General features: G+C 50.0%; 5 protein-coding genes across 5 annotated transcripts; 3 read left to right on the plus strand and 2 right to left on the minus strand.

The window, feature by feature from the left end:
- Positions 1-869: 869 nt before the first annotated feature.
- On the minus strand, positions 870-1,670 carry TRIVIDRAFT_138711 (uncharacterized protein; the record flags this gene model as incomplete). The annotated part of the gene is made up of 2 exons (XM_014102393.1): positions 870-1,319; positions 1,515-1,670. Coding segments are annotated over 2 exons (606 nt in total), but the record flags the coding sequence as incomplete, so codon positions are not given.
- A 1,363-nt stretch (positions 1,671-3,033) lies between these two features.
- TRIVIDRAFT_135421 (uncharacterized protein) lies at positions 3,034-4,586 on the minus strand (the record flags this gene model as incomplete). Its single annotated transcript, XM_014102394.2, has 3 exons — positions 3,034-3,522; positions 3,604-4,320; positions 4,398-4,586. 3 exons carry the CDS (start codon positions 4,584-4,586, stop codon positions 3,034-3,036), a joined length of 1,395 nt encoding a protein of 464 aa, XP_013957869.1.
- A 359-nt stretch (positions 4,587-4,945) lies between these two features.
- TRIVIDRAFT_73929 (uncharacterized protein) lies at positions 4,946-6,134 on the plus strand (the record flags this gene model as incomplete). Its single annotated transcript, XM_014102395.1, has 4 exons — positions 4,946-5,067; positions 5,157-5,706; positions 5,773-5,795; positions 5,858-6,134. The coding sequence occupies 4 exons, from the start codon at positions 4,977-4,979 to the stop codon at positions 6,079-6,081; spliced, it is 888 nt and encodes a 295-aa protein (XP_013957870.1).
- Positions 6,135-8,403: 2,269 nt separating this feature from the next.
- Positions 8,404-10,692, plus strand: TRIVIDRAFT_215857 (uncharacterized protein; the record flags this gene model as incomplete). Its single annotated transcript, XM_014102396.1, has 3 exons — positions 8,404-8,848; positions 9,227-10,287; positions 10,363-10,692. 2 exons carry the CDS (start codon positions 9,338-9,340, stop codon positions 10,409-10,411), a joined length of 999 nt encoding a protein of 332 aa, XP_013957871.1.
- A 346-nt stretch (positions 10,693-11,038) lies between these two features.
- TRIVIDRAFT_1243 (uncharacterized protein) lies at positions 11,039-13,541 on the plus strand (the record flags this gene model as incomplete). Its single annotated transcript, XM_014101933.2, has 2 exons — positions 11,039-11,857; positions 11,910-13,541. The coding sequence occupies 2 exons, from the start codon at positions 11,039-11,041 to the stop codon at positions 13,539-13,541; spliced, it is 2,451 nt and encodes an 816-aa protein (XP_013957408.1).
- Between the last annotated feature and the right edge of the window lie 321 nt (positions 13,542-13,862).

A 13,862-nucleotide genomic window follows, 5' to 3' on the forward strand; every position in this document is an offset into this window, starting at 1 on the left:
CTCCCGAGACAGACGTTACCTGCAGCACATACGCGCATACCTTATGCAGGGCGCAATGCATTGATTGCTACTATGGCTCGTGCCAATAGCGCTGAAGCTCCAGAGTACAGCCTACAAATCGGGATGGCGCTCATGCATGCACGTTCTAGCATGCTCTAATCTGCAACAATTCCGTTGAAGAGCTGTATCGTCACTGAAGATGGACGTTGCTTAGCAGCGAAGCATTTGGGCTAATGTGAGACCATCAGATAAGATTGTACGAATGACTGCTAAACAACTCGCAGCGTCCTTTCCTCGCATTTAGCGAAATACTGCCTGCCACCCTTCTCATCAGTCAGCGAGTGAAACAGGCCGACTCGCCAATACTCTTCGTCTTTCTTCCCCGTTGGATAGAGTAAGAGGCCGTGCATGACCTCGACCGGCGGGTCCTCGTCCTTGTCTTCCCATTCCTGCGGTCTTCTGGAGAAGGCACTCGCTGTTGTCGTATGGCCACTGGACACGAGGAGCATCATAATTGACTGGATGCGATCTCCGCTTGCTTCAGAGAGCTGCTTGCCGTCTTCGTTTGTCTCTCTCCAGTCGAGAGCACACTGCGCGACGTACTGCTCGTCGTCCAAAGCTAGCCACTCGCATTGTACGTGAAGAAAAGGCGATGCGAGAGGCAGCTTTTGGAGTTTTCCGCCAGGAATACTACAGACCTTCCCCCGGAGTAAAAGGTGGCCGCCACACACACGTCCATATGCATCTCCTCCACGGGCCCTCGTCTTGGCCTTGAGAATGTCGCACTCGAGCTTCATGCTGTCAGAGTTGTCCAAGGTTAAGCTGCCATTACGACTTGCCCAAGACCAAGACGGCGCGATGTAATGAGGGGGGCGTCTTAAGCTCCGCAGCAGCTCACCAAAAGTCCAACGTGATCTCCTGTGCATCTTCCAAAGCAAACCCCTGTGAAGGTTTTTCTTCCATAAACCAGCCAGATATGTATCCCCACTCTTGCTGGCGATGAGCTTAGCGTATGAGGACACTGCGGGCAGTCGATCCGTCTCAAACGTGAGCCTCTTTTGGCTGTATTGAAGCATTGGGAAGTACCAGCCATCATAGTCATAGTCACCCCTCCACGGCTCAGACGAATGAATGATGGAAGACTCCGCATTACTCATGCGGTCCAGTTTGTCATCAATAATCTTGTCTTCTGTTCTCATAATGTCAACGGGCTTGAGAGAATCCCAATACATCATCTGCTGCCCAATATACAACTTCCTCATCGCAAATAGGTCTTCTTGAAACGTCCAGCCACGAGTATGCCAAACTGAGTTTTCAATCTCGAGAGAGACTGGTCTGTCTGAGAAGCTAGGTCCAGAACGTATCGCAGACTCGGCGTTCTGATAGGAGAAAGGAATATGACGAAGAAAGAAGGATCCATTGATATTCCATTCTGCGTTGTGGTAACAGATCTTGATGCTCGGGTTCCGCTCAAGGAAGCCGTCGTTACTCGATGTTGTACGGAGCGGTATGACCGTGACAAGTGAGTTTCGAAAAATCTCCGCCATTACTTGAGATTCCTTCTCCCAGTCTACCACATCGTCTTGTATGATGCAGAGAGCATCAATCCAGACGTACTTGACGCCCAACGCTCGTGCAATGCGGACAGTATCTTGATAAGTTTTCGGCATGGCGTCATAAGAGATGGATGTTTTCAAATGAGAATAGTTGCTTCTTGTGGTTGTGAGAGAAGGAGGTTTCTTTCCCCAGCAGTAGCTTAGAGCTAAATATGGCTGTGGTTCCTCAGCAATGCCGACATCCTTATGGCTCTCCACAAGACGAATCAGACCGGACTCTCTTTTACTCCCAATATGAAGCAGTCTTGTAGGCCGATAAAGTGCGTTTAGGGCAGCTTTCTCCTTGCTATTGCCCCAAACCCATTGCTTCAAGGTGAATATGCCAGCAGGTGACATTATACTATCTGGAAAAAACTCTGAGTTGATACCAAAGATGGAAGCACACGGGTCTAGAAAACACCGTCAAGTCAGGGATTTGTTTCAACCTGCAAAGCTGTTATTGCGCTCCATACCTGTCCGAGTAGCACTGGTCCTAAAGGTAAGATAGCCAAACCTATGTTTGGGTCTAACAAAAGCAGTGCTGAAAACAGTGAATGCAGATAAACCACTGTTCCAATAATGGCGGATCCGTGTAATCTCGATTATATCGCCAGGAAGACGCTCCAATTTGTATTTCCGAAAGTGCCAGATCATGGCATTTCGAAGCAAGGCACAGAAACCACAGCCAGAATCTGCAGACTCGCCCATATTAGGAAGCAATGGAACTGCATCTTTTCGATGATATTCGAGATCTTCCTCAAAATTGGGGACGTCTGCCTTCAATTTCATGGGCTTACCGCCCCACGAGCCTTTGGTCATGGCCAACCTCACATCCTTGAGTTGCAGCACGCTGCAGTGTTGGCATAGCACCTGAGAATCGCTCAGAAGAGACTCCGTGACAGGAGAAAAGTCATAAAAGAATTCTTCTTCTTCGGGAGATTTCTTTGTATGCGGCTTTGCGAATTGTCGGGTTCTCGCAAATTCTTCATGCTCCCCTACACCGCGCCAAGTGAAAATTCCCGACATGATTGTAGAGCAGTTCAATGTAAATGGAAGCCAATGTTGTCGTCAAGATGGTAAAAAAAAGGCACTGCGGATGGAGTTTTGTATATCTTCAATTGTAAGAGCTTGTTGTGGCTTAGCTGTTGCTGCCTAGTGATTATCGGCAATAATGCATCAATTTATTTGTCTGAATACTAATCGCCGCAGCTCGAAATATCTCACTACCTACCTAGTAGTAATATGGATAGTTCATGCATGGCTCTCACTGCAGTAGCACTATACTTGGCCCCGTGAGCCTTTTTGCATCCATGATCGCAAACACTTCATCGCGATATAATTAGGGTGAATCTATCTCATCAACTGGATATATGTATGCTCTTGGATGCAATGCGGTAGAAGATGGGGCCAATAAATACCAACCATCACAGTCTTGACGTTAATCAAACACAACCTTTTGGCCGGTAAACGCAACACTCTTCTGTGCCTCCTTTGCCTTCTTACGCGCCTCCCAACTGGGATGCAGCGGCCCTTCGTTGTCCTTCTTCGTCGGCTTGGGAGGGGGTCTATTTTGTTCAGGAGCATGTCCTCCTCGGCCCTGTGAATAGCCTCTAGAGTCACCCCCTGTTGGTCGGCTGCCTCTCTTCCACGGCTTCCCCCTACCCTGGTCCTCTGGACCAACAGCACCACGCTTCATGTCCCATCCAGCGTCTCTGCCACCCTTGGTAGCTGCCTTTTGAAGATGCTTTGCGTTGGCACCATACTTCTTCTCCCAGATGGCCTGGCGGGCTCGCTGACCGCGACGCTTCTTAGGCGGGGCCTCGATATCGGACGCCGACTCGGATCCAGAAATGTAGCCTCCCATGAGAGTAAGAAGAAAGGTGGAATCTCCCGATCGAGCTGTTTTAGCTGCAGCCTTGGCAGCTTGCTTCTTCCTCTCTTCCTTCTTCTCCTTGAGAGTCTTTGCTGTCTTTGTGGCCGCCGGCTTCTGATCGTCGTCGTTATCGACTGATTTCTTTGACTTTTTTGTTGGCAATGGCGACGGTGACCGTGAGCCAGTGATGGATTCTAGTTCTTCTTCCTCGTCGTCACCTTCCTCCTCGGAGCCTGATCCAGATATCGATATGTCGTCCAGATTGACCTTTTCTGTGCCTCGGTATTTCGCCAGTAACTCCTCATCAAATTCATCCTCGCTCTCGTCAGATGATCCACCCAGTAGATCAGCATACTTTGACAATGCATTCTCCTGATCCGACCCCTCAAGATCCTCAATCGTTGGCCGAGGCTCATCAGCATCGGAACTAAACCCTTCGAACTCAGACTCGTCGGCAGCTTCCTCATCCATGGCCTCTGGCTTCTTTGCGGACTTGGCAGAAGGTTTCACACCCTCTTCATCATCCTCGTCATCCTCACCATCCTCCCTGTCTGCGGGCTGTTCCTCCGTATCCTTTCTCTTGTTCCTGACACGCTTGGACTTGGTTGGAACGGCAACACCCAGAGTTTCGCAAATGTCGGCAATAGCACGATCTAAAGCTTGTCGCGCAGGGCCTGCATTGCAGAGTATGCTTATGACATTATTCCGGAGAGAGATTTCTTCTGGTGAAAGAGCAGGCCGCGGTACTTCGGCGCGGAGCTCCTCTGGGATATCATTCGATGTCTCGATGGCCTTGATTCGGAGAAGGTTCGAGTGCAGGTGGTGTCGCGCCGTCTGTCGCAGATCAAGAGCCTTTGGACCGTAAGGTTAGCTGAAAAGTCCCTTTCTAAATAGTAAAACGGAGCAATTGATTCCATAGAGTGACACACTTTCAACACGGCATATTCGCGTTCTAGCCTCGTCTTCTTCGCGACTGTGATTCCGGGCTCGTGCAGCTTGTTACTGAAGCGCTTCCGCTCATGGACTTTTGCTGAACTCAATGCTCTGAAAATATCTATTCGGTACTTCTCTAATTTGTTCTGTACTGTTTCTGCGACGGTGCGCTTTCGTTTCGGCATGTTGGCAATATTTTTTCTTTGTTCTGGGCAGTTTGAAGCTAAGATAAGACCTTGATAGAAATTGTTCGAAAAATCTCTAGGATCCTTGTAAAGCTGCTGCTAGTGGGGGTGTGTGGATTTACAGAGGCTGCACTGTGCTAAACCCAGATGATGGAGGCTTTGTGGTGTTATTTTAGTACATGTACATAGCTTTGCACAGTGTGGCATCTCTTGGGACCTGCAGACTCGATATGGACTCCAGGAATTTAACAGTGGTGGGGAATTGAAGCCAATCACGATTACCAAGCCGTGGAGTGAGGGGTCAAATAGGGAATTTTAAAGACAAACACTCATCTATCCAAGTACGACACGCTGAAGATATTCGAGTAATAAGGATTCTCTCCGTTCACCATGGCGACTCAGAATGTTGACGAGGCGGTTGTTGCGGGCAACCTCTTCAACGTCGATGGACTTGTGGCTTTCATCACAGGTGGTGGCACTGGTGAGTGTATAATGTGATTGATTCGTCGTTGGGCTTAAAACAATACCCCATAACAATGCGTAATTCTGACTCGCCGTGTTCATTAATAGGTATTGGCCTCATGATGGCGAGGGCATTGGCGAAAAATGGTGCTCACAAGGTCTACATTGGTGGACGACGACTCGAGGTGCTGGAAGCTGCCGCGGCGTCTCTCGGTGCAAATGTTGTGCCGGTCAAGTGTGATGTGACATCCAAGGACAGTCTCCAGGAGGCAGTCGATTTCATCAAGCAGGACACTGGCTATCTGAACGTTTTGGTGTGCAATTCAGGCATTGGTGGACCTCAGTCTGTCCAGCTACAAGACGACACGACACTTGAGGAGTGGGCAGACTCAAACTGGGACATTAGCTTCGAGGAGCACACGAATACTTTTGCCGTCAATACTACCGCCGCCTGGTTTACTGCCATAGCCTTCTTGAAGCTCCTCGATGCAGGAAACAAGAAGGGCAACCTGGAACAGAGCTCTCAGATCATTGTCACCAGCTCCATTGCCAGTTTCAACAAAGCAGCTCCAGGAGGCTGGGCATATGGCCAATCTAAAGCTGCTGCAACACACGTAGCCAAGCACCTTTCAGCTGCTCTGCCGAGGTGGAATATCCGGTGAGCAGCGTCTTCTTATCACGCAAACATATTACATGCATGGCTGACGAGTCATTTATCATCTAGGGCCAACTGCATTGCTCCAGGATGTAAGTGACGCCAATTTCCGCCATCGGCCAAGATAACCTCGGATACTGACATTGCCGCTTAGTGTTCCCGAGTGAAATGGCCGCACCCATCGTTAACCGCTTCAACGAGGGCTCGGATACTCCAGGCAGAGTGCCAGCGCAGTTTATACCCATGCAGAGAATGGGAAATGATCAGGATATGGCGGGAACTATTCTGTACTTGATTTCCAAGTCAGGGGCTTACTGCAACGGGCTTGTCATCGTCATTGATGGAGGCCGACTGTTGAGGTTCCCATCATTGTACTAGATTCAGGGAGCGTATGACTGAAAGACCAATCAATTGTAAAATCTCTGGCCGTCATTTGACTGGCAATATGATGCCGGAAATAATTATCAACAACTGTGACTAAGCATCATCTGAGCATTTGGCATCTTATCCATCATCCACGTAATCAGGCAATTAAGTCGTTGAGATTCGAAGTGGGCCTGAATGGAATTATAATACCACCGACCCGGAAAACGAGATCCAGTGCTCGGTGTCCGATATAAGGCTGAGGCGATTGGGAATAGTTAGGAGCATCATGGAGCATCATGGAGCCTCCCCCCGTGGTGGTTAGCTCAGGGATGCACGTTTAACACGGGTAGCGAGATCGGAGAGCCAATCAACAAGCTGCAATTAGACATGTAAGATGCGATAGGAATGGCCCACTGCCGAGCGCGGAAACAATGGTGAAATCTAAGTTTCGAATCGCCCTCCCAGCCAATGATTTCAGACGGAGCAACATGTCGGGAATTCTCGGCTCATTTGATGTCTTTGGCCAGGCCCGCCCAACGGCTATTGTTACCGCCAAGGCACAAAGCACGACTTATCAGCTCGAGTGAATACGGGATTGATGGAAGAATCTGATCGGAAAGAAGCAGCATGGGCCTAGATAGCGTTTCCCGAGGAAGCGGAGGGCTGTTTACGGGAAAAAGGAAATGGCGCTCAACATTAAAAGTTCCCCGCAGGCACCAAGTTCAGGGTGCATGTGCCTGAGGCTGGTTTGAACCTCCTTTTTGATACTGTAGTGCCTTACTGTATGATGATGAATACCCTTTTTCATTTCCCCCTTTTTTATGGTTTAATTTGTCAACATATTCTGCTGGCTGGATCAAGAAACTTTGTATGATGAAATAAGTATGAAGTAATGCTGCATACCCCACGGATGGTTTGTATGGGCTTAACTGCTTGATATTTTGGCTCGGCTGCTCTAAAACCCGCCAGTAGCCAGCCTGGATTTCAGACTCCACAGCCGCCGTCAAGCTGCTGCAAGGAGCACGGGCCAGTATCTCGCAGGGATTCTGCTCCATAATCTGGGTGGGTTTATGAATCTGGCCCGCCCGGCAGTCGGATAGAGTCAAATCAAGACAAGATAGTAGCAAAGGCGATGGAGACGTCATTGATGAAGCACATGTGAGACAGGCGATAGACACATGTTAATGCCAACGCAAGGCCATGCGCTGCACTGCAATGGATTTGAGCATGTGAATCCGCGCACTGGCTGCAACTCAACTCCTGTCAATCATTTTCAATTAGACGCACAGGCTAATACGAAAATGCTCCGGGAGCATGTGCGTGGCTGACGAAAACGCGAGTGACGTCGCTTCGGCTGGATGGACTGTGCCATGATATTGGTCTGGCTGAAAGCAGGACATTGGCGCAACCCCGCATTCTCTGCTGCACGCACATCGAGCATCTCCGTCTTTCTAGTTGGAACTCGGCACGCGCTACGGAGCCCATTTGATAGTCCCGTGGCTGTGGCTGATGGGAGATTTGGCCATGTACTGAACTGTACCGTATGTGAAGCTGTTATAAGCATTGCTCAGTTGAGTCTGCCGTGACGAGATGCCTGTTGAAATGAAACCGAGTCATGTAAGAAGAGGGACGATGGGCACTCTTGTATACCCGGCAAATGAACATACAAAATCTCCGGCAATATCATCCAGTACATATTACTCTACAGCAGCAGAGCCGGCTGCAAGGGTTCGTTCCAGGAAGGAGCTCACTGGACCATTGATTGATGGGCTAAACCGGTTTTACAATTCGTGTACCCGGCTTGTACAGAGTACTCACCTTGTCGCCGCGTGTTTCACCTGCTTCTCGGCCGTCCATCATAGCTCCATCACAAGGGCGAATGGCGCGGACGCATCAGGTTTGCTGCAACAATTTGATCTGCTGCGAGCAACCATTGCATTGCTTCCATCAGCCAGCATCAGCAAGCATCATCCGCTGGCGCAGCGCCACGCAAGGCACAGGCATGACTAGTAGCAGCCAGCTCGATGGTTGGTAGACGATACTCGGCGGCCATGTAGGGGATACATCATCTGCTTCCCCCGCATTGGACATCCGGCATACCGAAAGCCTACCTAGTAGAAGCTATGGTGCCTCTCCGACGAGGTTGCCTCCGCACCGTGAATGCGACAAACAGCTCCTCGCCACATGATGGAGGGTCGCCAGTGGACGAGAGCTGTTGCCATGCCATGATCAGCCACCGTGTGCACTAGACGCCTAGTATTAAAATGCTCGATTCGCCGGGTTGTTTTGCTTGTTGCTTCTGACGCTTTTCGTACACCTCAGAGTGATCCTTTGTCTGCCGTTTCCCGTATCAATTCAACCTCGTCTCGTCGCGCAAAACCGTCGGGCACGCAAGGTCTCATCCTCCTGTCTTGTATCTGAATCGTCTCGCGTCTCACGCCTGAACTTGCGATACGCAATCAATCGCTTTGCCTCGGCGCATTCCAGATCCGAGTTTCGGACGTTGTTGAATCGCCAAACCACCAAAGGCTAGGCTTCTCAACACAAGCTTTGTCTTTGTTCATATTCAGGTCGTACGCCCGCCACAAGCGCTTTTGCCATTGCTTTTGCCATCGGCCATTGCCTCCGTTTTACACCATCTTCCCCACCAGTGGCCCGGCCCTCGCGTGCACAAACCATCCGACAAACCATCCGGGGAGCTTCGAATTCGAAGAGACCCAACACATATAACTTAGCATCGCTCAACAACTTTGAGCGTGCGCTTGCGCGGAGTTATCTGGTGAGTGAGCACAGCTCCCGTCTTCGCTTTCCGACCATCCCCCTTCCTGTTTCTTAGTGGCTCTCCACCCGCCAATCTTGGATGGTGAGCGGAGCCCAGCCTGAGCCCGCTTCTAAGTTCGGAGCCGTGCTGCGCCCCTAGACTTTCCGATCGGCAACCACCTCCCATTGCCTTGAGCTGGGCCGACCTCACTGCTCGGGTACCATACCGGCTCCTGTCGGCCTGGAGCTCTTAGGTTGATGGGGTTTCCGATGACGGGATCACAGTCCCGAAGCCATAATGCCTCTTTGCTCCACTGAACACACCCCCCGTGCTCTCATTATACCACTCATGTCATTGCAGCGTGAATATTGCTCGAGCTTGACTAATATGTCCAAGTCATTGAAGAAGCAGACAGGGCCCTCAATTAGCGAGGTCCCGACCCGGTGTGCCTGAGACATAAGATTCCGATTATAGCACTTATAAGGCGACCCTTCCGCAATCGTAACAATGAATTCCATCAAGCAAGCAGTCGAGTCCGCTCGATCAAAGACCTCAGAGGTCATGAATACCGCCAAGAGAAGTGAGACGGCCGCCAAGGCCTCCGACATTATTCACACTCCATTCATGAAAGCTGCTCTTCCTTTCATCAATGGAGGCATCAGCGGAATGGTGGCCACCTCTGTCATCCAACCCGTCGACATGGTCAAGGTTCGAATCCAGCTTGCTGGCGAGGGTACATCTGGAGGACCCAAGCCTACTCCGTTGTCTGTCACTCGACAGATCATCTCTAGTGGAAAGGTCCTTGACTTGTATACTGGCCTGTCTGCTGGTCTCCTCCGACAAGCTGTATACACAACCGCTCGGTTGGGGTTCTTTGACACCTTCATGGGAAAACTAACGGAGCGAGCAAAAGCCCAAAATAAACAAATTGGTTTCTCAGAGCGAGCAACGGCTGGTTTGGCGGCCGGTGGTCTGGCAGCCATGATTGGCAACCCAGCTGATCTGGCACTAATCCGAATGCAGAGTGACGGCCTGAAACCTCTCGCCGAGCGCAAGAACTACAAGTCGGTTGTTGATGCACTAGGATCCATCGCCAAAGGTGAAGGCATCGCAGCTCTCTGGGCGGGCGCCGCACCAACCGTTGTTCGTGCCATGGCCCTCAACTTCGGTCAGCTGGCGTTCTTCAGCGAAGCCAAGGCACAGATGAAGCAGAACACCAATTTGTCTGCGCAAGCCCAGACCCTGAGTGCCAGTGCCATTGCAGGCTTCTTTGCCAGTTTCTTTAGTCTCCCATTCGACTTTGTCAAGACAAGACTGCAGAAGCAACAAAAGGGACCTGACGGCAAGGTTCCCTACAAGGGAATGGCTGATTGCTTCACCAAGGTGGCCCGACAGGAAGGTATCATGAGATTCTACCGAGGATTTGGAACGTACTACGTCCGCATTGCCCCTCATGCGTAAGTTTTCTCTCTCCCTCCAACCGGAAATATTCGTAGATGGAGACTCCAGTAGCTAATCATCATTTCATTTAGAATGGTTACTCTCATCGTTGCTGATTATCTGGGTTGGTTGACGAAATAGAAGAAAATGCTTTGAGATTCGGGCTTTGACATTGATTGGCGTTGATATAGTGGTGGTTGTTTCCTGTCCTTTAATGGGTTTGTGCTGCGTTGCGTTGCCTTGTTAGGTTGATTGGGTGGCTATGGAGTTTCCAAAGAAGTCACAGCGGGATCCTGGGCTTATTGGGAGCAGTTTTTGGACCAAAGAATCGTATTCGGATTACCACTGACATTTTAGACTTGATGTTGCCATATAGCTTTTATTGTGCAAGATGAGAGAAAAATGCAGTCCTTAATAATTAGGCCATGTGTTCCCACTTTTCAAGAAACCGCCAGATGAGAATGGGAATAGCAAAGTTCTCAAGTGAAGTTTGTGCTTCGATATACCAGAATACAATCCCCCATTGAGGATAAATTGATCACCCTCTGTAGATATTCAGCGTAGTTGAGATTCGCTTGCACAGTGTAGCAACAAGCTTCCTCTTCACGACCTATCTTGTCTGAGAAGTATCCCTACCTTAGTCATCCACTATATTGAAAGCTGCACGTGATTTCGCGCCGCCTCTCGCGTGATAGCTTGTGACGCAATTGCTGAGGTCGCGGGCGCCTGTTCGAGAACCAACTTCGGCCAACTTCAAAATATGTGAGGATGGTTAGAAGGAAACGCAGCGTTCCTCAGAGGGGCGGCAGGCAACAGGCGAATGGCGCCGTCGGAGATGAGCCCGATGTATATCAGCAGATGCTAGCTGAGGCCGGAGTCTCTGCGCCAGCTGCAAGTTCACCGGAGAGGCCATTGAAGAGAAGACGCGAGGCCGTTCCATCTCATCAGAGACCAGCGGAGTCAAAGGAGCCGGCACAAGCACCACCGGTTATAGAAGCACCAAAACCGGGACTTGATCAAAGCGACAGCGACGATGAGGAGGAGGATGCGGAATTTGAAGATGTCGCTATTCCGGAACCTACTGTCCAAACCGTCGAATTAGAGTCAGACGAAGAAGATGATGACGAGGATGAAGATTTACATTTTGAAGATGTTGACTTACTTATACCCTTGCCGGATGGAGACTCGGAGCAACCAGAACCCAAGGAACTGGAACTCAATCTCTCAGCACAAAAATCTGCCATGACGTCAAAGCAAGGGGCTGATAGACGAAGGCCAATCACCAAAGAAGAAAAAGAGCGCCGCATTGTTATTCACAAGATTCATTTGCTCTGTTTAATGGCTCATGTGGCCAAGAGAAATCATTGGTGCAATGACGCCAAGGTTCAAGACTCCCTCCGGTCTCGTCTGACGGATAAGATGATTCAATATCTTACTCCAGGGACCAACCTATCGCAGTTTGGGAGGACTGAAAGCCTTAAGAATGGGCTGAAACTGGTTGCAGACATGTGGAAGACAAAATATGAGATTACAGAGCGCGGCATGAGGAGATCTTTATGGGCAGAAGAGGTGGAGCATCTTGATAGCGTACGTGGCCCATCGTTGATACTGAGAGACCTATTTCTGACCCGCCTTTTAGTATGAACCTCCAGATGATATGGAATCATGTCTGGATAAATCAGACTTTAGAGAAGCAGCTAAAACGCTACAAGGATCTCGAGATGTCGGGGCCCAGCTGTATTGCGCCCTGTTGCGAAGCGCTGGTGTTCGTGCTAGACTGGTTTGTTCCCTGCAGCCTCTCTCATTTGGCTCTTCAGGACCTACCCTTCCGAAGGCCAAAGATACTGCCAAGCCAAAATCGGTTTCTAAAGCCGAACACATGCTATCTCAGGTGGCAAAGTATAGAGAAATGGCCGCTGCCGTCTCATCAGCCTCTTCTGCGGGCCCTTCTACAGCCAGGCGCAGGCTAGGTCACCCAAACGCATCAGATTACAGATTCGAACCCACAGCTGCTCCCACAAGGCCTCGCCCAACCTTTGCATCGCCCAAGAAAATGCGAGAATCAGCTTATCCAGTATACTGGGTGGAAATCCTTGACGTGGGGCACCAGAAATGGCAGCCTACAGACCCCGTGGTGACGGACACCTATTGGAAACCAAAGGTCTTTGAACCCCCCATTACAGATAAGGAAAACTGTTTAAGCTACGTTATTGCATTCAATGCCGATGGCACTGCAAAAGATGTTACCCGGCGATATGCCAAGGGATATGCAGCAAAGACGCGAAAAATGCGTATAGAAACTGCAGTGGACGATGGTCAACGGTGGTGGCGTAAAGTCATGAAGATGTATCAGCCCAAAACGCCTAGCGATCTGGACCAGATTGAAGATATCGAGTTGACTGGAGTCGAGGCGAGAGAACCAATGCCGAGAAATGTACAGGATTTTAAAGGCCATCCTGTATATGCTTTGGAGCGCCACCTTCGTCGACATGAGGTACTCATTTCAGGGGCCGTGCCGTCTGGAACTGTTGCAGCTGGAGCCCGCGCCCCCCTGGAAAAGGTGTTCCGCCGAAAGGATGTTCGAATCGCGAGAAGTGCCGAGAAATGGTTCCGACTTGGCCACGAAGTCAAGCCAGGCGAAATTCCCGCGAAATGGCTACCCAAGCAAGTGCAAAATAAGAGGTCTAAGTATGAAGAAGAGGAGCAGGATGAAGGCGATGCGGGAACGCCAATTTACACCGTGGATCAGACGGAGGTATATGAGCCGCCTCCCGTACGAAACGGACGGGTACCGAAAAACAAGTTCGGCAACATTGAAGTATACGTGCCTAGCATGATTCCAAAAGGTGGTGTTCACATAGTAAACGAATACGCTCGACGAGCGGCATACGTGTTGGGAATTGATTGCGCACCAGCGCTTACAGGATTTCAGTTCAAGGGGCGACAGGGAACGGCTGTATTGAATGGAGTGGTCATCGCAAAGGAATTTGAAGAGGCCATTCACGCGACCATCCAGGGCATGCTTGATCTAGAACAAGAGTTGGAAGATGAGAAGAGGCGATATGTAGCACTGAAGCTTTGGAGACGTTTCCTCATGGGCCTGAGGATTCGGGAAAGGATATGGAGCGGTGTTGGAGAGGAAGAGAGGAAGCAAGCGGATAGAGAAGCAGAACTACAGGCGGAAGCTGGCGCAGAAAGCGATGAGACTGAAGAGTTTGATATGGTCGTTGATGACGATGACGGAGAAGGAGGCGGATTTTTGATTGAATAGTCTACTGGTCATAGCGGCGTGGCCCCTTATATACTGCATGTAGCACATACCTTGGACGTACATGTACTTTTGGGTTGTCGTCGTCATCATTTAGGATTGTGTATGTTTTAGCTTCTTGGCTACCATTGAGCTTGGTAACCTTATACCCAGCTACGTGAAAAAAGGTCCCTTGCGATCTCGAAAGAGAATACGAGCTGTTAGAACAGGCAAAAAAAGAAAACCCAATAGTGGTCTTGGCCAAAGGTTCCATTGGCCGTGTGAGAATTTGGCTTTGCGCACGACTACTATTCCGTACGAAGCTCCAATCTCCAGTTCCGGGAC

The sequence above is a fragment of the Trichoderma virens genome (genome assembly GCF_000170995.1).
Source record: "Trichoderma virens Gv29-8 chromosome Unknown TRIVIscaffold_5, whole genome shotgun sequence".
Classification (NCBI taxonomy): domain Eukaryota; kingdom Fungi; phylum Ascomycota; class Sordariomycetes; order Hypocreales; family Hypocreaceae; genus Trichoderma; species Trichoderma virens.